Source organism: Saccopteryx leptura, chromosome 4 (genome assembly GCF_036850995.1).
Source record: "Saccopteryx leptura isolate mSacLep1 chromosome 4, mSacLep1_pri_phased_curated, whole genome shotgun sequence".
Lineage (NCBI taxonomy): Eukaryota > Metazoa > Chordata > Mammalia > Chiroptera > Emballonuridae > Saccopteryx > Saccopteryx leptura.
In genome coordinates, this window is record NC_089506.1 from 34,931,595 (window position 1) to 34,957,249 (window position 25,655).

Here is a 25,655-nt window from a genome sequence, read left to right on the forward strand (position 1 = left end):
GCTTTTAATTGAGGCCAAGTTAGAGAAGTATGGGCTAGAGCAAGTACACACAAACTAGGCTATGTGCCCATTCAACTTTGCCTTAAGTGGCTTTTATGCGTTTAAAGATTGCAAAAGAAAACAACAGAAACAAAGGAGCATGTGTGACAGGGGCCTTAGGTGGCCTGCAAGCCCAAAATACTTACAGCCTGGTCCCTTACAGGAACATTCAGGCCATTTCCAAGCCTCTGGTAAGTGTGTCAGAGTCTGCTTAGGCACAGGAGTTTATTATGAACATAGCTTCGTTTTGTTACCGAGTTAAAATGAAGATTTGGACATTACTATGTCCTCATTAGTTTTAGTGTTAAAAATGCATGATGCACTTTCTATAGCCAGCCACAGGCTGTGGTTTGTGACCCCGTTCTCGAACGGAGGTCTCACAGTGTGGTCTGCGGGGCTTCCTGAGACCCTTTCCGTAGAGTTAGTGAGGTCAGTTATTTTACTGTGACAGTGCAGCATTATTTTCCTGTCTCACTGTGTTGATATCTGCACTGATGGGGCGGGGCTTAGCACCCACCAGAGGAGTAGCATCAAGTTAGTTCCAGCTGTTACCATGTTGCCTGCGCTTGAAATTTAAAAAAAATAAAATAACAACAAAAAAATAAAACAAAAAACAGTTTCACCTGAAAATGTCCTTGGTGTAAAGCAGTACAAATTAATTACATTTCAACCCTTGCCTACATGCCTTTATAATTTCTCGTGTGATGAAATGGAAAATAGGCATAAAGCACTTCCGCTCCTGTTGGCTGTACGCAGGAAAAGCCCTTGTATGGAAACAGTCATGCGCTGTAAACTGCCCCCTTGTGTCGGGACTGCCGTCCTTCCTTCAAAATGTGACTGGGAAACTATAGTTATTGGCAAACGTTTTCTGGGAGATTAATAGAGTGAACCTATTACTTTAAAGAAAACAACTGACAATTTTTGTTGCCAATGAAAAAAGATGTGACCTTTCGATCAAAAATTAGAAGTTTGGAAAACATCTATACCAAAAGTTTGACAGCTTCCAAATATGTAGGCTCTTCTGAAGATTTAATGGTGACATTAATGAATGCAATTATTTTTTAATGGTATAATGAATTGTGTCAACAAATATTTCACAAATGACCACTGCATGTTGTAGAATCATGCCTGGGTAAAAGAGCCACTCAAAATGTAAAACAGACTTTAATATAAGAGCACCAAAAGTTCATCGATACAATTTTAGATTCTTTATTGCAACTAACCTTTAAGAAATTACCGCCTGCCTTATTCTGGTGTCATATCAGAAAAGAATATCTATAGTTATCTGAAAAGGATATTAAAAATAACTAAATATCTGTGACGTTGGACTTTAATTTATTACAAACAAAACTATGGATTGTTACAGATTGAATGTGAGAGTGGCTATGAGGATCCAGCTGTTTTCTAGTAAGCCAGCCATTTAAAAAATTTGTAAAAAATGTAAATCACAGTTGCTTGTCTCACTAAACTTTAGATTGTTTGAGGAAATACGATTATCTTTAATAAAAATGTATTATTCATATTCATGAAATGGATTTTTTAAAATGAATTAATATTTGAAAATTTTCTGTTTTAGTTGCTCATATAGTGACTATCAGTAGATATAATCCCCATGAACAGGCCTTTGGAATCTCTCATGCCTTTAAAAAGGTAAAGGTCCTGAGACCAACAGCTGTGAGAACGGCTTATCCAGGGTCTCAGCAGCAATCGCTTCTTCAGTACATTGAAATACAGTCGCTGAAAATATATTAATGAATAATTAAGTGTGAAATGATCTCACTTAAAATCTTATTTTTGTTTAGTTTGTTTTATAATAGTATGATAATTCATCAGCTCTTTTCCTTTTTGCCACACAAGAAAAATCTTTTTTTTTCTTTTTAATTCTCACAGCCATGCTGGGGTGAAAACAACAATTCTAGAGGCTCATTCTGAAATGGGGAACACTGAAATTCTGGAGAAGGAGCCCTCAGAAAATCTCAGTAATGGTACCAGCAGCAATGTAGAAGCAGCCAAAAGGTTGGCCAAACGCCTTTATCAACTGGACAGATTCAAGAGATCAGATGTCGCAAAACACCTAGGCAAGAAGTATGTGCTGCTCCAGGCTAGTTGTCTCTGTGTGTGTGTGTCAATCAGCTTTGATATTAATGACCAAGTCTATTCTGTTTTCCCACAGCAATGAATTTAGCAAACTAGTTGCAGAAGAATATCTGAAGTTTTTTGATTTTACAGGAATGACGCTGGATCAGTCTCTCAGGTACGATCAAACATCACTTCTGTTCTTTGCTTCCACAGAATTTCTCCCAAGAGGAGAAAGTAATGTGCTGAAGCTAAAATCTGGCTTTTATTTTTTCTAACCTACAGTCACTTTGTAAGTTTAGTTCAGATTGTACTGTAGATATTAAATGTAGTAGAGAGTGAGAAAAATATATTGTTTTTCTGAAATCACACAAACTCCTAGTCTGCATTGTGACAGAGTAGAGAATTATGGCAACAGAGGTCTTGAGGAGAAGTGGAATCTTGGGGAATTTGGTTTTCGGATGCTCATGTTAAAAAAAAAAAAAAGCAGTGTACAGACTAGAATTTTAGTTATTTTTCCTAAGGATTTGTTTACAAAACCAATTAACCTTTTAAAACAGTACTTTAACTTATGAATGGAATAAAAATGAGTATCAACATAATAATCAGCAGAAATTATCTGTAAAAGTGTGGCAGGCAGTAACACTTTTTTTGCTGATCTGTTCCAATGACGGTGTCTTAAATAAACGGATCCTCCCTTTTCACACCCTATCTATCGTACTGTAAATTTCAAAGAGCAGCTGAAGGTAAGACCCAGTCAACATCTAATCTTCGGAGGTTTATAACATACCAGAGCTTGGAGGAACAAGCTATAGATTAACTATAGATTGTATAGATTAACAAACTATAAGGAAAACAACGTTTTCATCATAGAAATAAGGTTTATTGTATGTTTCAATAGTAAGATTTCACAGAGCACTTTAAATGATTGTTTCCTTCCCACCTCATGTTTTGGGGAATGCATGTACTTTGTCAAGTGAGGAGCATCTGGATTTATCTGCAATAGACAGTGACTCTGATGTGAGTGGCAGATGGTTCTGGACATACTTTCTATTGTTCAAAGAAGTTTTATGCACAAATTAGTTTATTCCCAATTTATGGAATAAATGAGAGTTTTATCTCTCAATTTTTTCCTCCTGTAACAATTTAATAATATGGTGATAATAGGCAAAGGAAAATCTGTGCACAAGACAACATAATTATAATTTTAACAGATCAGTGGCGATTACAGTCATGTAACAAAAAATGACAAAAAAACTGTGATTTATGTAAAGTTTTAATATATAGCCTTATGTATTCAGTCTTAGGTGTTCTTTGGTTTTTATCCAGCTGACCTTTTAAAATGGCTACTTGACACTTAGTCATACGGGGAAGTTACCTACCTCTCCAAGGCTTTTCTTGATGTATTGACCACCATGTTATTGCCCTGCCATTTTTTTACATTGACATTTAAGAGAATTTAAATGTTCAATATAAATTTATACTGAATGGTACCTAGTGATTTTTTTTTTTTGGAAATAACTGCAGAACACCTTACTTGTATAATTAATTTCTTATGTTTATGTGAATTAAGTTTAACTGTCAAACATAAGAATATAGCAATATTTTCTAAAATTTTACCTTTCCCCTCAATTCTTTTTTAGGTATTTCTTTAAAGCATTTTCTCTTGTGGGAGAAACTCAAGAACGAGAAAGAGTTTTAATACACTTCTCCAATAGATATTTTTATTGTAACCCAGACACCATTACTTCACAAGGTAATCTGATGGAAATGCTTGAATTTCTTTCTTTTAATAAGAGTTATTTTTTTCTCATTATGACAGTTACATTTTATTGTGGAAAATTGTACAAAGAAAATGAAAATCATCTAAATCTATCTAGAGAGCATTTTTATTAACAGATTTATTTTCTAGTCTGTTTGTACAATATTTGGTTACTGTCAAATTGAAATCATGAGGGAGTTGTTTCCTACTATCTTTCCCTTTCACTGTGAGCATTTTCTCATGTCATCAAATATTTTTTAAAAAGCATATTAATTGGCCTGACCAGGCGGTGGCGCAGTGGATAGAGCATTGGACTGGAATGCCGAGGACCCAGGTTCAAGACCCTGAGGTCGCCAGCTTGAGTGCAGGCTCGTCTGGTTTGAGCAAAACTCACCAGCTTGGACCCAACGTCGCTGGCTTGAGTAAGGGGTTGCTCGGTCTGCTGAAGGCCCTCAGTCAAGGCACATATGAGAGAGCAATCAATGAACAACTAAGGTGTCGCAGTGTGCAATGAAAAACTAATGATTGATGCTTCTCATCTCTCGATTCCTGTCTGTCCCTCTCTCATCTGTCTGTCCCTGTCTATCCCTCTTACAAAAAAAAAAAAAGCACATTAATCGATGCATGATGTTCTTCACCTCCTTTCAGTTCTTTCACTCTCTTCTCCAGTTCCACAGTATGACAGTAATCTTTAAATTGCTTATGCTTTGTCACGCTGCGATTTTACGTTCAAAATGGGTTGTAATAAATGAAACTATTTTCTTATTTTCTATTCCTAAACCTCCAGTCTCTAAATTTCTCAATGAAGTGTACGTGGGTTCAGTTGTTGGGCAGAGGCAGATTAAGGTCGGTTGAGGCCCTGGATGTGGAAGAAACTATTGGGCCCCTTAAAAAAAAAGAGAAAATAAAAATACATGTTAACCGTATTTTTAAATAAATAAAAAATACTACTGTGTTTCCCCGAAAAAAAGACAGTGTCTTATATTAATTTTTGCTCCTAAAGACACGCTAGGTCTTATTTTCAGGGGATGTCTTATTTTTCCATGAACAAGAATTCACATTTATTGTTGAACAAAAAAATCAACATTTATTAATATACTGTAGTCATGTCATCACAAACATCAGCATAACCAGCCAAACTCTGAATTCCATCAAGAATTTCTTGCGACTCTATTTCCATGTACAACAATCTACCCTATTTCCTCCAAAATAAGACAGTGTCTTTTATTAAATTTTGCTCCTAAAGACGCGCTAGGTCTTATTTTCAGGGAAGGCCTTATTTTCAGGGAAACAGGGTATGTACTATTAATGTTAATATTGCACTTATGAAACCAAACTTGGTGTCATTAGAAAAAAGCATCTAAGTTGGGGTTTTGCAGAGCCCTTCAAAAGTTGGGGCTCAGGGCGCATGTCCAGTGCCCCCATCATTAAATCCGCCTTTGGTGTTGGGTTCGTGTTGGAAATGTTTGTAAATCTCACTGGAGTCCGTGATGTGTCTCTGGTGCTTTTGTTTGATATTCATCAAAACAACACTGACCACTGATTTTGGCTAATGAACTATGACTTGATGTTTATTGTATGATTTTTAAAAAGCAACTTTAATTGCTGATCCCCTGTGAGGAGTGGTCTTTTCTCCTTTTCAATTCCTACAATAAAGCAGAGTTTTCAGGGTGTAAAATCAAGTGTCTTTACTTGCCATTGGAGAATCTTCCATAGGGTTACAAATCCAGGACTAAATCACTGAGATGAGATGCACTAGAAATAGTACTTATCTCTTAGCTGCAGTGTTACCAGTGAACTAAAAGACAAGTGTACTTGTTATTGAGTAAAGTGATTGTCCCCCACTCTCTTGTTCTGCAGGCTATAAATAAACAAATCTGATTATCAGAGTCACATTCCTATCTGTAAAATAGAAAATTATCTTTTTTTATTCTTTTCTTTGACTATATTTAGACCATTTATTCACTGTCTCTATCACTGTCAGCACTGAGAATGCAAGGGATAGAAGAGGGTTATTTTTATTAGAACCTCCGTCAAATCTAAGAAGATGTTGACATTCCTGAGTGGAATCTGGAATATAGATTTGTGCATTCAGCTGGCTGTTGATAAGGACAGTTGAGAGTTGGCTACTGAGTTTCACAAATGCATTCAGAAATTTGTTTTATGGCCCTGGCCGGTTGGCTCAGCGGTAGAGCGTCGGCCTAGCGTGCGGAGGACCCGGGTTCGATTCCCGGCCAGGGCACATAGGAGAAGCGCCCATTTGCTTCTCCACCCCTCCGCCGCGCTTTCCTCTCTCTGTCTCTCTCTTCCCCTCCCGCAGCCAAGGCTCCATTGGAGCAAAGATGGCCCGGGCGCTGGGCATGGCTCTGTGGCCTCTGCCTCAGGCGCTAGAGTGGCTCTGGTCGCAATATGGCGACGCCCAGGATGGGCAGAGCATCGCCCCCTGGGGGGCAGAGCACCGCCCCTGGTGGGCGTGCCGGGTGGATCCCGGTCGGGCGCATGCGGGAGTCTGTCTGACTGTCACTCCCTGTTTCCAGCTTCAGAAAAATGAAAAAGAAAAAAAAAAAAAAAAAAAAAAAAAAAAAAAAAAAAAAAAAAAAAGAAATTTGTTTTAAATGTGTTTAGAATTTGAGATAATAAACTAGAACTGGAATAAATATACATTTAGGCATTTAGAAGCATCTACCTGGAGACATAAATAACAGAAACCTACTATACTGAAAGGCATCCTTTGGAAAACTGCACTGTCTTTAATTTGTGAATTCAGTAATTGGACAGGCCTTCTGTACAGTTAGCATAATTCATAAGATTTGTCTGAATCTGCAGCCGCTACGGTCTCCTGTACTTGGATTGAGAATTGCTGGAAGAGAATAGGAGGAGGACTAATTCTGAGGCTTGGAAATGAGAAGCTTAACTCAGTGCTTTTTCTTTTTTTATATATAAGAAGAGTGATCTTTCTACATAAGTGTGAAATTCTTCTGGTTTGGTCAATTTTTTCTTGCAGCATATTTATTTATTTATTATTATTATTATTATTAATTTTTGTATTTTTCTGAAGCTGGAAACGGGGAGAGATAGTCAGACAGACTCCCGCATGCACCCGACCGGGATCCACCCGGCACGCCCACCAGGGGCGACGCTCTGCCCACCAGGGGGCGATGCTCTGCCCCTCCGGGGCATCGCTCTGTTGCGACCAGAGCCACTCTAGCGCCTGGGGCAGAAGCCAAGGAGCCATCCCCAGCGCCCGGGCCATCTTTGCTCCAATGGAGCCTTGGCTGCAGGAGGGGAAGAGAGAGACAGAGAGGAAGGAGAGGGGGAGGAGTGGAGAAGCAGATGGCCGCTTCTCCTGTGTGCCCTGGCCGGGAATTGAACCCGGGACTTCTGCATGCCAGGCCGACACTCTACCACTGAGCCAACCGGCCAGGGCCCAGAATATTTATTTTTTTTAATTTTCACAGATTATTTCAATATTTTACTTTTGTCTGATCCATAGTATCTTTGACCATTCAATGTAAACATTTTCTTTAAAGAATGGCAAGAAAGAGAATAACTATTCTGCCTATATATTTTTAACCAGAGAACTAATACCCGAACAGTAAACTGTGTAGAAGATGCAAATAGAAACTTTCTTTAACTTTTGCTTCTTTCCTAATGCATTTTCCTCCCAGAAGGTAAAGAAAAAAAAAAGTAACAGTATTAAATGTTTTATTTTCATCATCATAGCTTGTGTTAAAGAAAATTGAGAATATATAAATAAAAAGATAAAAATGATAATCTCTTTCCAGAGTTAATAATCTCTTTTAATATTTCCTTATATCTTCTTCTAAATGTATTTATATTTAAATGAAATCATACTACATATAATGTATTTTTTTTTTCCAAAGCTGGAAACGGGGAGGCAGTCAGACAGACTCCCGCATGCGCCTGACCGGGATCCACCCGGCATGCCCACCAGGGGGCGATGCTCTGCCCATCTGGGGCGTTGCTCTGTTGCAACCAGAGCCATTCTAGCGCCTGAGGCAGAGGCCACAGAGCCATCCTCAATGCCTAGGCCAACTTTGCTCCATGGAGCCTTGGCTGTGGGAGGGGAAGAGAGAGACAGAGAGGAAGGAGAGGGGTAGGGGTGGAGAAGCAGATGAGCACTTCTCCTTGTGTGCCCTGGCCGGGAATTGAACCCAGGATTCCTGCATGCCAGGCTGACGCTCTACCACTGAGCCAACTGGCCAGGGCCATATAATGTATTTTTTACATAATGATTTATCATGAAATATCTTTCTACTTCAACATATATACTTGGACATTTTAATTAATATAACAGAGTTGTGTTTTTTCGAGAGTCATATTTACTTATTCTCTATTATAAGCAGTGTTTCTTTGCATAGCTTTGTATTTTATGTAGATTTTTATTTCCTTAGTGTACAGCCGTAAGAAGTAGATTTGCTGTGTCACAAGACATTGTTTTAAAGCTTAAAGATACGTACTATAAAACTGTCCTCCTGCGAGGTAGGAATAATTTACTTTACCCAGGAGAGTCCAACTCTGTGGACAGAGGTCATTTTAATGTTTTATTCTTATCTGAGTTCTGTCTTGTGCCTACCTTTAGTATTGTGCTTTCATAGGGTCTTAATATATACTATTTTAATGACAATAGGAGTCCCATAGGAAATAGTGAATTAATGCTTTCTGTCTTTGTCTCTTTTTTTAGACGGAGTCCATTGCCTCACCTGTGCAATGATGCTTCTTAACACAGATCTCCACGGCCATGTAAGTGCACATCATGAACTATCTTATAGAAATCCAAATATCTTGGGCTTATCTTTGCTTTTATGTTCATCCCCATTTATTCTTTCCCTCCCTTCTCTCATTCTCTGCATGGCAGGTAAGTAAATGTCAATCCTTGGGAAAAGAAGTAACATATTTCACATGCTAACACAGAGCACAAGTGAATACCACATTGTCAGCATGTATGGAGCTGTATTTTATGTGTGTTCCATACCTTCTTTCTCCACTAGATGGCAGAGGCAGAGCTTTTACTTTCGGATTTTTGGTTTTTTGTTTTGTTATTTTATTTTATTTTGGTTAGTTATTAGGTTTGATATTTACTCAGGCTGGATTAGAAGGATCATCTTTAAGACACTGAAAAGAGACATTTTCTTCGAAGGCTAGCAGACAGCTGGCTCTGTAACAGCTGGAGAGACTGTGCACCGTGGCTTCCAGAAGCTATTAGGATTCCTCTGGTCCCCAGAGGGTTGACTGAAGGTTTATTGGATCTCATTTCTGATGGCACCAGCTAAAACAATGGTTTTGAACATCTCAAGCAAAAAAAAAAAAAAAAGAAAAAGAAAAAAAGAAAAAGTGCAAACAAAAGAAAAATAATACTTTTCTCACTGTATTTATTAGTATCATTTAAATCAGTGTTTTTTAATCACCAGCCCATGGACTGGTCCTCCAGAAATTTTGTGCTGGTTTGGGAAAGATTTGACCACCCTGATGTTGTATGAAGATTATAGGCCCAGTGATCTTAGTCAAATTCTCTTATGCTCAGGGTGATTTCTGTCTTCCTGCTCCCTGAAATAATTCTCCTATTTTCACTGGTCCCCAAGTGTAAAAATGTTGAAAACCACTGGTCTAGATTATCTCTTGATTGGTTACATGATTTACTTTACAATTTAAAAAGTCACTTAAAGGAATTGAAACTTAAATATTAGTCCAATTAGTTCTGCTGTTCCAAAAAGACATATTATTCCCTTATTTAAATTGTAGTGGTTCTCTTTAAGAAAGACAAAAAAGAACTGTATTAAGATGAACTGAGGGAAAAAGGGTCTACCATCAGAACAGTAAAGAGATATAGTGATAGAATGAGCACTACCTTCACAAATCTCACAGTACTTCACTAGGAAGTTTCTTTTGTAATTTGCAAAAGGTGAATTTAGAATAGCTTAGTGACTTGTAGACATATGTAATGTGTGCAGAGGTTATATAGCCTAAAGAATAGATGCTTTCAGGGGACGTTCTTGGATAATAGAGCCATAATATGTCTTGCAGAAATGAAAATACTGGGATTCCAACAATTTGAGCCTTGAAATAAGTATCAGAATCTAATAGTCACCTGACTTGTTACAAGGATGACCAATCAGTGGACTGTCCTGACCTCTATTTTCCGGTTACTAGTGAAGCCAGTTTTCACTGCTTCTTCTCTGCCATGCGATACCAGTTGCAACTTTGTCCCCTCTTTTTCTTCCCACTCAATTTCTCAACCTAACTTTCCGCCAGAGGAGACGATTGTGAGTGGGCTGGTCCACATATAACATTGATCCAAGCCCACGATTCCAGAATGAGGAAACTTCTTCACATCAGATATTTTGAGGTCTTATCCACGTATCATTATTGTGCATTTATTGTCTGTTGACTGAGAAAATATATAATGAAGGAAAAAAATTCAGTCAAGTTCAATTCTTATTTAAAGGTTGAGGATCTAACAGAAGTTCTATGGAAGTTGCTAAATCTGAAGGAAATTGTTTTTATTAAAAGCTGATTGCTTTAATGATACTTTCAAATAAGCATGTATCTTTCAAATCACAATAATTTGAAATAGCAGTAAACTAAGGTGTGAGGTTTATTATGTATTCAGATAACTCAGATGCTTAATGTTCAAACAAACGTACATTTAGAACCACAGAGCTCAGATTGGCTCTGGCTTGCTCTTCAAACCACTTTTGAGGAATTGAAAGGAGATTAAATGAAGCATCTACTTCTTTTTGGCAACTGCAATATAAGGGACAGTTTATTTAAATGAAATTATATATAAATACTATCTTGAATTATGCTAATCATACATAGTAAACAAGTAACTAAGTGGTAGAACTTCATATAAGAGGGAAACAATTATAAATACAAGTAAATCTACTGTATTTCCCCCATGTGTAAAACACATCTTTTTTCAAAAAGCTTGGGGTCTAAAAACTGGGTATATCTTACACAGTGGTTGTAGATTTTTTTACTTGCATTTCCCGCTTTTTCGCGCTTGTTTTTGCGCTCATTGTTGAAGACAGTGATTCGTCATCAGAGATAGATGAGGACAAGCTAATGGATGGGAGTTTGACAGTGATGAAGAGTTGTATGAATTTTATGATGAAAAAACTTGAGTTCAATAACTTTATGTAATAGATTTTTTTCAATTTTCGGGCCCCAAAATTAAGGAGAGTCATATGCGTGGGGCATCTTATACATGGGGAATATGGTATATCATCTTCAAGATCATATTTTTGGTGATTATTGGTTCTCAGCTTTGTTTACATAAATGTGTTCTATATACTTAATATTGTGTATTGTTTAGATTTTGTTTATTAAAATTTCTTTATCTTTACTACAATGCATACTGTTACAATTCTATAGAATGTATCAATATAAGAACTAACTCTATGAAACTGTGTTTCTCTTATCTTCCTCCTCTGGATTCATTTTAAAAATAAATTTTCCTTCTAGGTGGTAAGTTTTTATCCATAATTCTGGATGTATCTTCTCTCCATCATGACTGCCTGATTTATTGTTCTAGTGTCTGTCTGACTTACCAGCATGACCCTATGAAAGTGAATCATTCAGAACTTGCGGATTATTGCTAACTTCTGTCCCTGTTCACCTTCTCTTTATGCTGCACTACCTCGGCCATCATCTCTCCTTACTTACTTCAATGCCGGGATAATTCTCTTGGGGAATGAACTAATAAACCATTTTGCTTTTCATCCTTACATCATGTCATAACAGGAATACAACAGCATGACCTTTCTTAGAAGTGCTGGGACAAGCTGTCCTCATGCTCCCAGTGGGGGGTGGCATAACTTGGGAGATTCATTTCTTTTGACTGTTCTTTGTGAATCTTTCGTGTGGGTTTCATTGACTCAAAGGAATGATGCATTGGGAATGGCCTTTTGTTCTTCCTGCTAATTTTCTCAACTAATAAAAAGATAGAATGTATACTAATATAATAAATCTAATAGTGTTACATGTTGAATGCCTTTCTGTCTTTCTTATTCTACTTCATTCTTTCATTCAGCAAACTCTTAGAGTTTGTCTACTCCATTTCAAGTTCTGTGCCATTGGGGCGAGGGTCAGAAACACATGGGACACGTGCATGGAAGCCAGATCTTGTCTCTGGTAGAGTCAGCCAGCTGTCCACCGTTAGTCAGGTTTAACTGAAGAAATGGTGACAGGTGACGGCGGCGCTTTGGTGGAAAGACATTGGAGAGAGCGTTTAATCCCACATTGGATTATAGTTCAGCCTCACTAAGGAGGCTAGAAAAAAATAATCTGAAGTATATTTTGGGGAGAAACTCACTCAGAGTTATAGTTATTTCATTGGAACTAAGAATGGCAGTTCCCTTCAGTACCTATTTTTGAAAAATATGAATGATTTATCACGATCTTAGCAATAGTATTGACTTGCTTTTCCTTGTCTGCAAGTGGTTTATTTTCTTAAATGTTTTATCATTGTGGCCACATGCCTGATCTGCTAAGTAACCTCATTTTTAAAATGCCTCTTCATCTGTGAAATATATGCAAACTAAAATTGCACAGACAGGTAAATTTCTATCAAATCAAACTTTATAATTTCTTTTTCTCTTGGTATAATGGAACTATGTTGTATTGATTTTTGTTTGAACTGTCAATAAGAGTTGAAAATCTTTTTATTTAAGCCTGCATTTTATTGGAAATATGAATAAAAGAATCTGTCGTGTTAGGATAAATTTAAACCTATGCCTTTTCTGGATTTACCTTCAAACCTGCTCACCCAGTTGACTCCAGGTAGCTCTCTTGTCTTCAGTCCAGGCTTCCTGGCTGGATTGTTCCTGAGCCTGAAACCAGGTGGTGGGGCCGGCACAGCAGGCAGGGACTGCTCCAGGGACGGACCGAGGTGGGAGGAGGTTGTAGGCCTAGAACTGAGTTGCAGTGAAGAGTGGGACAGTAAGTCCATACTCATTTGGCCAATTGCACAACTAAAAGTTAAAAGATATTTACAAGACAGTGGTTGCCCAAGGTCAGGCCATGCTCAGAAGCAGTAGCCAGGACACTTTTTAAATCAAGATTTGTGACAAAATCTACCCTTTAACACTATGGCTTGGGATTTTGAGTAGCTCTTTTACCCAGAGTGTCTCTCTTCCTTTGCCTATTGGCGGAGCCAGCCCACCCTGTGCAGGGGCTGGAAGGGGGTGGAAGTATGGTTTTTCGGGAGTGTTGGTTCCCTCTGCCTCTGGCTAGCATCCTGCAGGTGCTTTGTCTTGAGGGTACTCCGCGCGTGCTGAGTATCATCCTCAGTGGTCTGGGCTTAATGCAGAAGGCAGGACCTTCACTGGCGTGTGTGTGCGTGTGTGTGTGTGTGTGTGTGTGTGTGCGTGGGTTTATAAGCAGTGGTGGGATTCAAATAATTTTATAGTTGGTTCTCTGCCCTAATGACCATGTTAAGTATTAAAAAACAATATATCTAAAGATAGTTTATTATTTAATGTATTTAATACTTAAGTAAGAAGAAGAAAAGAGGTACACAAAACTAGATTATATGAAAGAGGTTTAAAGTATTAATGAAAAAATATTAAATAATGCCTAACAAAAACCAAAATTGTTAAAGTATTTCTATATTCCTTCCTGATTGGCATCCTCACTTGCAATTTTTTTCACCTATGGACGGAATGGGCATTACTGCGGGCGCTTGGGATATGCTGTTGCGCAGATGAACGTTAAGAAAGAATAACAAATGTAAATTGTGGTTTCCACATTGGGTGGCTGCCCAGGCGCCCACCTTAGAGAGAGAACCCTGATTACAAGTGCCATTTTAACAACCTGTTTGCAGAGCTCAACAAAAAATTAGGTATCAGTTCTGCCAAACTGGTGAGAACCAGCTGAATCCCACCACTGGTTATGGGTTGGATAAGGGGTGAAACCAAAGCTAGTACACCATACTGACGTAGGGAAGAAAGAGGTCAAGAAGTGAAGTGTAGGTTTTGTGACAGAACAATGTCAAAAGAGATGTGTACCTCAATTTGAGACAGGCCATAAGAATTCATTATTTTTAGTCTGTAAACTGCATTGATAATTGTGAGTTTCCAATTCTCAGATTGTCTCTCTAGGAGCCTGGAATTTTAAATAGTTGGTAAAATATGTGGTTTATTATCAGAAGTGGAAAATGAGTATTGGAAGGATTGTTATTTAAAAACTTCAATTCTTTTACTTTTTATATCGTGCTATTTTATAGTTCCGCCCTCAAACATCCCACGAACTTCCATGAGGTTGAGAGATAGTTAATGTCCTCAGGAAACCTGCGTGTCTGTGATTGTCATTCTTGTAACTGGCAGCTGCCTGAAGTGCGTTTTCCCTGCTGCCTCCCCTTCCTCCTGTGGAGCTGTCTTCTCTGTGGCTGCCCCTTCCTGTCTGTGCCAGCCCACGTCCTCGACCCCCTCTGCCAGTTAAGCCATCCCTGGGATTCATTTTTTTCCCTACCTGGGCCTGGGTTGTAGATTCCAGCTTTGGTTTTAATTTTCACTGAGCCAGTACCACCTCCTTGCCGTGGAGGCCTCTTTTCCACCTCCTTATATATTTTTTAGTTAGAAGAGGGGAGGCAGAGACAGACTCCTGCATGCACCCGATCAGGATCCACTCGTCAAGCCCACTAGGGGGCGATGCTCTAGCCCATCTGGGGCCCTTGCTCCATTGCAACAGGAACCATTTTTTAGTGCCTGAGGTAGAGGCCATGGAGCCATCCTCAGTGCCCAGAGCCAACTCACTCTAGTAGAGCCATGGCTGCAGGAGGGGAGGGAAGAGAGAGAGAGAGAGAAGCGAGAGGGAGAAGGAGAGGGGTGGAGAAACAGACGGGCGCTTTCCTGTGTGCCCTGACCAGGAATCAAACCTGGGACTTCCATGCGCCGGTCGATGCTCTACCACTGAGCCGGCTGGCCAGGGCCTGGTCTTTCTTACACCTGATTGGGATCTCCTAGCCAGAGTGACTTCCAGGCTCTCATCCCTGGGAGCTTCTCCGTGATACTGAAAGTTCACTAAAGGTCAGACCTAGATCTCCGCGTGGTGAAGTGTTTCTCGTGAGGCGTGGGGTTCAGTTTTACTGTTACTATTTCTATCGCCAGGATGAGCATGTAGATAGTCTGAGAACCTAACCATCAGCTGGGGAAATGCTTTTATAGGAAAATGTTATGGTTTCAGATTTTTCAATTAAAAAATAACCTTTAGAATGTAATTCACTATCAAATTGGCAACTACGTAGATTTTTTAATAGGAATCCTTCTTTAAGCATGTCAGAATTATTTGTGCACTGGTGGATTTTCTTGGCTTCTACGACTCCTCCAAATTAAAGGCTTTTTCCTTTTTTTCCTTCCCCCACCCCTCCCTCCCTGTGTACCTCCCTCTTCCTCCTCCCTCTTTCCTTTCTGTCTTCTCTCCCTGTTCTCCCTTCTCTCATCGCCTTCCTCTCTCTAGCTCCTTCTTTCTTCAACATTTTTTTTTTCGGTAGTTCTTTCTTTTTTAAAAAAAAATAGGTTCATACATAATGGAAACTACAACACTAGTAGCTTTTATCAATGAGCCAATGGTTCTCATTAGGACCTCATCGTATCTAATTTATACATTATTTGGTCACTACATGCCTTCTGATTCCGAACGTTATACTTTTCCGCGTGTGCACAGCTAATTGGTAGCAAGAGATAAAAGAAAGCAGGTGAAACTCCAGTAAGTCAGTTCTCTCCCTTTCTTTCCTCTGATGTTTTGGGGAGGAGGGAGGAGAGAGGAGTGAGGATGAGGGAAGTGATTGAAACCTTTGACCTCTAATCCCATTACTTCATTTAATGCCTGTCCTTCTATGACAATCAAGTTAAAAAGAGAGTTCGGTCAGTCTTTGTAGTTTGATAATTAGGTCAATATCTTTTCATTTATCTTCTCAAATTTTCCGGGAAATACTTTCTATGAAGTAGTGATAAAATCTGCTGCTACGATGCTTCTCAAACTTTATGGCATCAGCATTTCTTTACACCCTTAACATTTTTTGAGGAACCCAAACAGCTTTTAAAAGTATTTTTAATTCTTTTTTATTTCTTTTTTGCGAGAGAGAGAAAAACAGGAAGGGAAAGATGAGAAGCATTAACTCATAGGTGCGGCACTCATAGGTTCATTGGTTGCTTTCTCATATGTGCCTTGACCAGGAGGCTCCAGCTGAGCCAGTGACCCCTTGCTCAAGCCAGCGACCTTGGGCTCAAGCCAGTGACCACAGATCATGTTGATGAGCCTCTCTCAAACCAGAGCCCTCAGGGTTTCAAACCTAGGACCCCAGTGTCCCTAGTTGACGCTCTATCTACTGTGCCACCACTGGTCAAGCTAAAAGTATTTTTAATATTTTAAAGTATTTATTATGTTAGAACTTAAACGGACAAAATTTTAAAATATTTTTTAAATTATTATTATTTTTGTTTGTGACAGAGACAGAGAGAACAGAGTGAGGGACAGACAGACAGGGAAGGAGAAAGATAAGAAGCATCAATTCTTTGGTGCGGCACCTTAGTTGTTTATTGATTACTTTCTTATATGTGCCTTCTCTGAGGGACTACAGCAGAGCAAGTGACTCCTTGCTCAAGCCGGCAACCTTAGGCTCAAGCCAGAGACCCTGCGCTCAAGCCAGTGAGCCTACACTCAAGCCAGATGAGCCTGTGCTCAAGCCGTCGACCTCGGGGTTTTGAACCTGGGTCCTCTGCATCCCAGTCTGATGCTCTATCCACTGCGCCACCACCTGGTCAGGCATAAATTATTTTAAAATAGCATTAATAAACCCATTAAATGAGTATCAGTTTTTTGTGAATAATAATTATAAGAACAAAAAATTGGAAAAAATACCATTTAAAATTTTTAAATCTCTTTTATATTTGACGTAATAGAAGAGAGCTAGATTATCTGCTTTTGTGTTTAGTCTGTTGCAATATTGCACAAGTTATGTAACTTATAGAAAATTTGCTGTAACTTGTTCAAGGGAGTGAAAAAACATGTTTAGTATTACTACAAAAATAAGTTTGACCCCACAGACACCCTGAGCAAGGTCCCTGAACCATAGTTTGAGAACAGCAGTAATATTTTTAGTTGCCATATTTTTCTTGATACCACTTCTGGTTCCTTTCTCAATAACAATGTATTGCACAGGCGGTAGGAAAAATCCCAGTAATATTTCTGATATCCCTAAAAGTTGTACTTTTAACATATTAGCTCTGCGATTGGGGTTATGAAAGAACACTTCGAGTATCACAGCAGTAGCTTCCCTGTTTGGAAATTTACAAAGGATCCTGCCTTACCTGCTCGTTACATGTGTAAAAAAATGGACACCGGAGGGCAGCATAGCACAATTAAACTTGTTTGATAGAGAAGCCTGCCAAACAAAAATAGGAGTTTTAGCAGAACTTCAGAATTTAATTACCAGATCAGTAGTATGCTTTTCACCATTTATTGTAACATGTTGCAGAAGGTGGAGTTGTCATGTGGGAGAGTATGCCTGCTGTGTTTTTAATATCCCAAGATTTAGGAAGCCAGATTTTACCAGTGGATCCTGAGAGCTTTTTGCTTCTCCAAAAGCATCTTTTCCATAACGCCTCTGGACATGATACTATTAAAAATGAGAACTTTTAGGATCATTTTACCTGATTCTTTAACCTCTAGGCGGGCTTTCCTGGTCAGTACTTGACTGCAGCCTGTTAGCCGCTCTCCCTTAGGACTGAGGTTAGGTTAGGTCTTGGCTGGAGCTGTGTAGAGGGTCCATTCCCCTGTTGTTGGGAAGACACGTTCAAAGCAGAGACGCTCACACCTGCTGAGTTTCGATGGTAGCTTATATGATTTCTAGATGACTCTGTTAGGAATGAAACTCTTCATCTTAACTTTCCCCCTTTGCTCTTATTGTTACCACGGAAGTTGGAAGCTGATTATGTGCCGGGGTAGGGAGCAAATACCACAACTTTGACAAAGCAGAAATCTGAAATTGGGGTACAAGATACATCAGGATGCCTAGTCTGTTTGCATGCTTGTTATCATGCAGCCTCAATCACGGCACCCTTCCAGTTTTCTTTTGGACCCAGGGGTTGGTCAAATTTGCCCCAAGGCAAACTCAAGCCAGTGAAATTCTACTGGCAAGGAGCCACACCCATTTGTGTACATCTGCATACTAAAATGACAGTGTTGAGTAGTTGTAAGGGGGACCTGATGGCCTGTAAAACCTAAAACATTTCCTATCTGGTCACTTACAGAACTTTATAGAATACCATATTTCTCCGTGTGTAAGACACACTTTTCCCCCCAAATTTTGGGGTCTAAAAACTGGGTGCTTCTTATACAGAGGTTGTAGATTTTTTTACTTGCATTTTCCACGCTTGTTTTTGTGCTCATTGTTGAAGACAATGATTTGTCATCAGACACAGATGAGGACAAGCTAATGGATGGGAGTTTTGACAGTGATCAGGAGTTGTATGAATTTTATGATAAAAAAAATTGAGTTCAATAACTTTATGTAATACTTTTTTTTTTCAAATTTCGGGCCCCCAAATTAAGGTGTGTCTTATACATGGGATTGTCTTTTACATAGGAAAATATGGTGTGTCTCTTCCAGACTCCTCCCTTGTCCATGAAACCTACTATTCCCTTCCCCAAACTTGGTAAGATCTGGTTGAGGAGGGTCCTTTTACTTAACATTCTAAAGAGGAATGTGTTAAAAACATCTTGAATTAAGTTTTTCAGAAATTATAAGTTCATCAAAGAATTTTTCTCTGAAAGACATTTAATGGATCTTTAAAAGAAAACACATGGAGAAAACAGCTCTTTCTTTGTATTAAAATATGTTTGATAATGGCAAATTAATTATTTCAAAGAATAGCCTAAATTTGTCTAGGGACACGAATCCCAGTCTAAGGTTTTCTGACTTTTTAATTACTATTTTTTCTCATTAAAGATGGCACCTTACTTGGCTAAATATTTAAGACAGGCCTGTCTAGTATTTTGGGATTTCAAATTGAATTCTTTTTGTGGGTTTTTCCACTTTATGTATTATCTTTTAGGTTTGATTTAAAATGCCTCCTGATTTTAAAGGTACTGATCTAGAGATTCATTTTCATTATCTGAGGTGTGATTAGAAATGTTGCATTGATTTTAAGGGGTGATTTGTGCCTGTCTGTGCACGAAGTGCTCTCAACGCTCCCTGCCTCATTCTGTTCATGGGGAGAATTGGGAGTATCAGAAAGTACTGGAAAAGCACCGCCGAGGCAGGCAGGCAGCCAGCCAGCGTGCGTTCCAGAGCAGGCCTCCTTATTGCCAAAATTATGAATCTCTTTGGGAAGAGAATGACTAGAACCATGATGGTGTGTAAGCTTCTCTGGTGCCTATGAATCACTGGGAGACAAAGTCAGTGGTTATCGTTAGCTTTGTGCAATGGACAGTATTTGTTTGAATAATAGTATTTCACAGTAATTGATACAATTTGGTATAACCAGCAGAAGAAAATCCAGGCTATCATAAGGAGTGTTTCTTAATGACCAAGACTTCATTTTACTTTTATTTTCTGATACCAATGGTATAAAAACTCAGGGAGCCTTCACACATCTAAGTCAGTAAGACAATAATGGACTAATCTGACCCTTTGCTCTTTTGCTCCTAAACCTTACCTAGAAAAATTACCAGTGAATCAGAGGAGGATAATAAATGGCAAATGTAACAGCCTCAGTGAATAAAGTATTCAAGAAGTTGCTGGGCACCTTTGACTTGTAGTAAGTCTTGTGTCTTGGTTATCTGTATTCTCTGCATTGGTCAGACAAGTTGAGACACATGAGTTGGGTGATTGCACTGATGCGGCCGTTACTGTGAGGACCCCAAGCTGTTTGAATTATTTGTTGGTCTGAATTGACATATCCACCCCTCCCCCAATTGCTATCTTTTAAATTGCTGCCTCAAAGTCCAAGGGAGTCAAATGGTGTCTTTATATTAATGTTGGTAATGATGTGCTGAGAAAGTATACAAATTAGCAGGTAAAATAATTCTAAATTTAGAATGAATTATGAGTTTATACACTAAAATAACAAAGGATTTTACCATTGCCTTTACATGTTAAAAAAATAAATAATTTTGATAATTAAATGAGACTTTATTCACACCTTACAATAGACATTCATAGAGTCCTAAAAAAAGTATTTTTGACATGTTACTAATGAAGTTTGAGAAAATTAGTATCTTAGTTTTTGTAAATTTTTTATAAGTTTGTTTAAAACATAAAAAGAATTTCTGTTGCAAACATTAAATATTGATATTTTTAAAATAGTCTTTTATTAGACTCTAATGACCATGGTGAGGGAAAACCTTTCCAAATGACAAAGTAACTACTTTGGAAAAGCTTTTTCTTTAGAAAACAGTGAAAACTCTGCCCCCCCCCCCACAAAAAAGTAAAAAATAAACACTGTCGGGAAATCCAAAGGATTATAGCAATCTAAAGAGTGTTTATTGAAGGGGGACTAAGCAGCTGAGTTTCTATAAGAACAGTAACCTCCGTGGTGTTTTCATGTGCCCGCTTACCATTCCTCTCCAGCTCCACAGTAATCCTGAAAACCAGTAGCCTCACATCACAGTAGCTCTGCGGACCAGAAGCCTGGCATCCACTGGAGCTGGCAGTTTGGAGCTTTTGTAAGTTGAAAGGAGAACTAGACAATTCAACCAAAACAGTTTGAGACTTCAATACACCACTTTCAATTATGCTTAGAATAACCACCAGAATATCAACAAAGAAATAGGTTTGAATTAACACTATAAATCAGCTAAATCTGATGGAAACATCAATAGCATACCCACTGAACAACAGCAGAATATGTTGTTGTTTTTTCAAGTACAAATGGAATATTCTCCTGGATAGGTCATAAAATAAATCTTAATAAAATTGAAAAGGTGTGAAAATATACCAAGGATGTTCACTGACCAAATGAAATGAAATTAGTAATCTTAGCAGAATGAATTATGTGGAGATTAAATAATGCATGCCTAAATAACCTATGGGTCAAAGATGAAATTCACAAGCGAAATTAAAAAATACTTTGAGATGAATGAAAATAAAAACAACATAAAATGTATAAGATGCAGCTAAGGAAGTATTAAGGGGAAAATTTGTTGCTGTTTTATATAAGAAGAATGATCTCAAAGGAATAAGCTAAGCTTTTAGTGTAAGAAAAAAAACAGAGCCAACTAAACCCCAAAAAAAGCAGAATCAAGGAAATACTATGGAACAGAAATAGCAGAAATAGAAAAGTAATAGAGAAATATTTTAACAAACCCAAAAGTTTATTCTTTGTAAAGATCAACAACATTGACAATGTCTAGCTAGATGCCCATGAAAAAAAGAAGATTCAAATTACTAACATCAGTAATGAAAAAGGGAACATTACTATTACCTTAGAGAAAGAAAAAGGATTGTTAAGTGAATTCCATCAACAATTGTATGTTAACAATTAGATCACCTATGTGAATTGAATACATTTCTAGAAAGATAAAGCTACTGAAACTGACTCAAGAAGAAATATAGGAGTAAGCAAAAGTAAGTTTACATTTGTGAGTACATAAAACAGCTTATTTTTCTATTTTTAATTAATTATTGTGTTATAGCAAGTGGGTGAATTCTTAATTTTTTTTTTAAGTGAGAGAAGGGAAGATAATGAGACAGACTCCCTCATGTGCCCTGACCAGGATCCATCCGGCAAACTGGTCTGGGGCTGATGCTTTAAATTAACCAAACTATTTTTAGTGTCTGTGGCTGATGCTTGGACCCACTGAGCTATCCTCAGCATCTGGACTGATGCTCGAACCTGTTGAGTCACTGGCTGCAGGAGGAGAAGAGGGAGAGAATGAGGAGAGAAGCAGATGTTGCTTCTCTTGAATGCCTCGTCTGGGAATCAAACCCAGGTCGTCCATTTGCCAAGCTGACACTATCACTGAGCCAACTGGCCAGGTCCTGAATTAGTAATTAAAAAAGAACTCCCCACAAAGAAAAGGCTAAGACCAGAAGCCTTTGTATGTGAATTCTATCAAACATTTAAAGAAGTCTTAACATAAATCCTTCTAAAAAATATTCAGAAAGAGAAGTGGAAGGAAACAGTCTCCAAAGCATTTTATGAGGACAATATTACCTTGATAACCAAACCAGACAAAGCTACACAAAACTAACATCCCTTATTAATAATAACCCTTATGAATATAGACACAAAAATACTTTTTTAAAAAGTGCATACCTAATACAGCAACATATGATATACTAGAAAGCCCGGCGGTCATATGAAATGACCGCTGTTCTAGATATTATAAATTGTAATTAAAATGATTTGTGCAAAGGTGTCTGCTAATTCAAACTGAATTACCCAGGGCAGGCGGCGAGGACGCCCCTTTGCTTACTGCCCCACGGGGTTTCCCCCTTCTACTTGCTTAATTGCTTAAAGTAGAGTGCAGTGAAGGAAACCACTGGTGGTACATTTTTTAAGAGCCACCGCTAGCTCAATAAATAAAGGTGATTTAAATAATAAAATGTTAATTCACATGTCAAAGATCTCTGTACACATTTCTTGTGTAGATCTTTCCATCACTTTTAAACTCACCTTGCAGAGGACCATCAATTATTTTTAATTTTACTTCCGTTCTTTCACGAACTCTTGAACAGGCAACATAAAGTTGACCGTGTGCAAATGCAGACTCAGGTAAAAAAATGCCAACTATTAATGGATCGAATGCTATCCATGTACTGTTTGCTATTTGGATGCTGATTAGTCAATAATTTATTCAAGAGTGGTGGATAATTCTCAATTAGTGAAACTACAATGTTTCCCTACTTGCAACATTGAGAAAATCCTTTCTTGCCATGGTCAAATTGATTAGTTTCTAACTTGAAGTTTAAGGACTGACAGTGTTCACATTTAATATTCATGTCACCAGAGGAATGCTCAAAAATTAAAGTTTCTCCGTTTGAAACTGTTTTAATCCTTTTTGCGTTTTGGTCAGCATTACTCTGTCGTTTTTTTTGCATTTCTCTCCTGCCTTTGTTCAAGGGACTCATTTTGTCGAGACAGGCTTTTTTGTCTTGCATCTGAGACAAGCCTTGTTTCTCTATGCTCATCAGTCTCATTTTGCCGAGGAAGACGCATTTGCTCTGCGACTGAAGCAAGCCTTGTCTTTCTCTGCTCGGTGGTTTCTTTTTGTCGAGAAAGCCATTTTTGTGCAGCTTTAGCTCCTTTTCTCTCCTCTTCAGTGCTGTATTTTCTAGGAGGCATTCTTAAAAGAAATTACGTTAAGACGTAGTTTTTATGTAAAACAGATGATTGCCAATGCAAACAAATGTTCACCTTCCCCTTGACACGCTCAATTTGTGTTCAGCCTTAAATTGTTTCAAAAGCAGATGATTGCCAATGCAAACAAATGTTCACCTTCCCCCTGACCCGCTCAATTTATGTTCAGCCGTGGCAACTTCACCCCATTGGCTAGTACAGTTACACAAGCAACCAATAAGCTATCGGCGACAGACACTTAAGCTGCATATAATAAAGATAAAGGGTTACAAATTATAAACAATTGAGATTTATTTAAGGAATGCAAGATTGGTTCAACAGGTGAAAAATCAACCCACTATACCATATTCATGGAATAAAAGAGAAAAGATGATCTCAGTAAACATAGGTAAAGCATTTGACAAAATTTAATGCCATTTTATCATTTTAAAAGAAGACATACTAAACTAGAAATAAAAGGGAATTTCCTTAATCTGAAAATGGACATCTATGAAAAACTCAGAGCTAATATACTTGATGGTGAAAAACAGAACTGTCCTGCAGCTGAGGAACAAGATGAGAATGTATGCTCTTGCCACATGTATGTAACTGTTATATTAAAGATTGTAGCCAGAGTAGTTAGACAAGATAAAGAATCAAAAAGTATCAAGATAAGAAAGGAATAAGTAAAATGATCTCTATTTGCTGATTTTTTAAAAATAGAAATCCTAAGGAATTTACAAAAGAAAGAAAAAAAACTACTAGAATCTAGAAAGAAACTTAGCAAGTCTTTAGAATTGATTGCAAGATCCATTGTATATTTGTACTAGCAATGAGCCATATGAAAATAAAATTTAATTTACAATAATATCAGAAATACCAGATACTTAAGACTAAGTTTAACAAAATTAGGGCAAGGCATTGACATTGAAAACTACAAAACATTGTTGAAAGAAACAAAGGAAAGTTATCCCATGGTCATGGATTAGAACACTGAATGTTAAAGTGCTGTGCTCTCTAAAGTGATCTTAAGATTCAAGATATTCACAATCAGAATACTAGCTGGCTTTTTTTTTCCCCCCCAACCAGGAATTGATATGCCAATCCTAAAATTTTTGTGGAAATGTCAAACGGTTTTTTTTTTAATACAGTGTTTTGAAACAGTATTTTTCATTCAAGTTTCTTTCTGTGCTTTAAATTAATTTTCATCAGAATTTGGAACTGCAGGTTTAACTATTCAAATTATGGGAAATATCTATCCTATAAGTTAATTGACAAAACCAGTTATCAGTGTTAAAACATTCATCCATCTTTCATATGAAGTTTGATTATGCCCTTTTTGCTGATGAAAGAGGAAAGGTAAATTAGTTATTTAGCACTTTCACTGTAATTAATTAGAAAACATGAGATAGACAAATTGTTTCATTTTATATGATACATTAGAAGGGCAGTTGTGAAAGGGGAAGTGGGAAGCAATTGCTTTTAAGACCCGTAGGTGTATCTGTTCTCAGGCAGATCTTTATTTTGAAGTTAAGCTTCTGTATACATACTCCCTTAAAACCATCCAGGGCTTTGCATCCCTTTTACAGGTTTTTATTTTCTGGAAGGTGCTGCCCTAGCGTGAGGACTACTCTCTGCTCTACTTAGGGTATCGTCTTTTATGAATAAAAGAGCCTTGCAGAGCATACATATATTTTATTTGAATGCATAGTGTGTGCAGGGACGCTATTCTCTTGGCACACTCAGTCACTTGGATCATGTTCTGCCAGGAGCCCATGCCTGTGCTGTTTCTCTTCTCCATCCCTCTCCTGCACTCATGCCAGCTTTCTCTTGGTGTCCAGATAGAACCTCCGAGTCCTCCTCAACTGGCCGCCTTTATAGTCCACCGGAGCTGGCTTAGGAGGTGATTCTCTGCCCTAGCAGTTTTATTACTTTTCTCAGTCAACTCAGCTGTGTCTTTTCTCTTCTTTTTGTAGTTTAGATTTTTCTAATTACATTTTGTTAATATGATTTTTTGTTGTTGTTAAACTTTAAATCAGCTTAGAAATGTGTTTGGAGATATTTATGGGGCTCTTGCTTTTCTTTTCATTTTGTGAACAGAAGCATTGGTTGCCTTTGTTCTGGCTATATTTTCAAGATTATTCCTATAGTGAGCAGCTATGGATGATACAGTGACCCCAGAGCTGATAGGTAGGTTTGCTTAAATAGCTTTGGAAGATGAGGGCTGGTTTCTCCCTTTAGAGCAAAGGGGTAGACATGCTTCCTGCCCATTACACCAATTCAGGTTCCAGAGCTCAGGGAATCCTTTCCTGTTCCTCAGCCCACTGCGCGTGCACATGTCAGCCGGCCCCTCTCACGTTGCTCTGGAGCAAGCAAATGCTGATATTCTGACTACTCTTACCGTAACAAACTCATGTACCTCTCTCACCCAGGAAGCTTACTGTTTCTGCCAGTGTTCATGAGATTGTGACAGG

At 38.2% G+C, this 25,655-nt stretch overlaps 1 protein-coding gene across 6 annotated transcripts in view; it reads left to right on the forward strand.

The window, feature by feature from the left end:
* The window catches only part of PSD3 (pleckstrin and Sec7 domain containing 3), a 597,461-nt gene that overhangs the window by 344,523 nt on the left and 227,283 nt on the right, over positions 1-25,655 (forward strand). For all 6 annotated transcript variants that reach the window (XM_066380473.1, XM_066380474.1, XM_066380475.1 and 3 more), the window contains 4 exons: positions 1,930-2,124; positions 2,213-2,293; positions 3,759-3,871; positions 8,583-8,641. In XM_066380473.1, the coding sequence (XP_066236570.1) occupies positions 1,930-2,124; positions 2,213-2,293; positions 3,759-3,871; positions 8,583-8,641 (448 nt within the window). The remainder of the gene's footprint in view (positions 1-1,929; positions 2,125-2,212; positions 2,294-3,758; positions 3,872-8,582; positions 8,642-25,655) is intronic.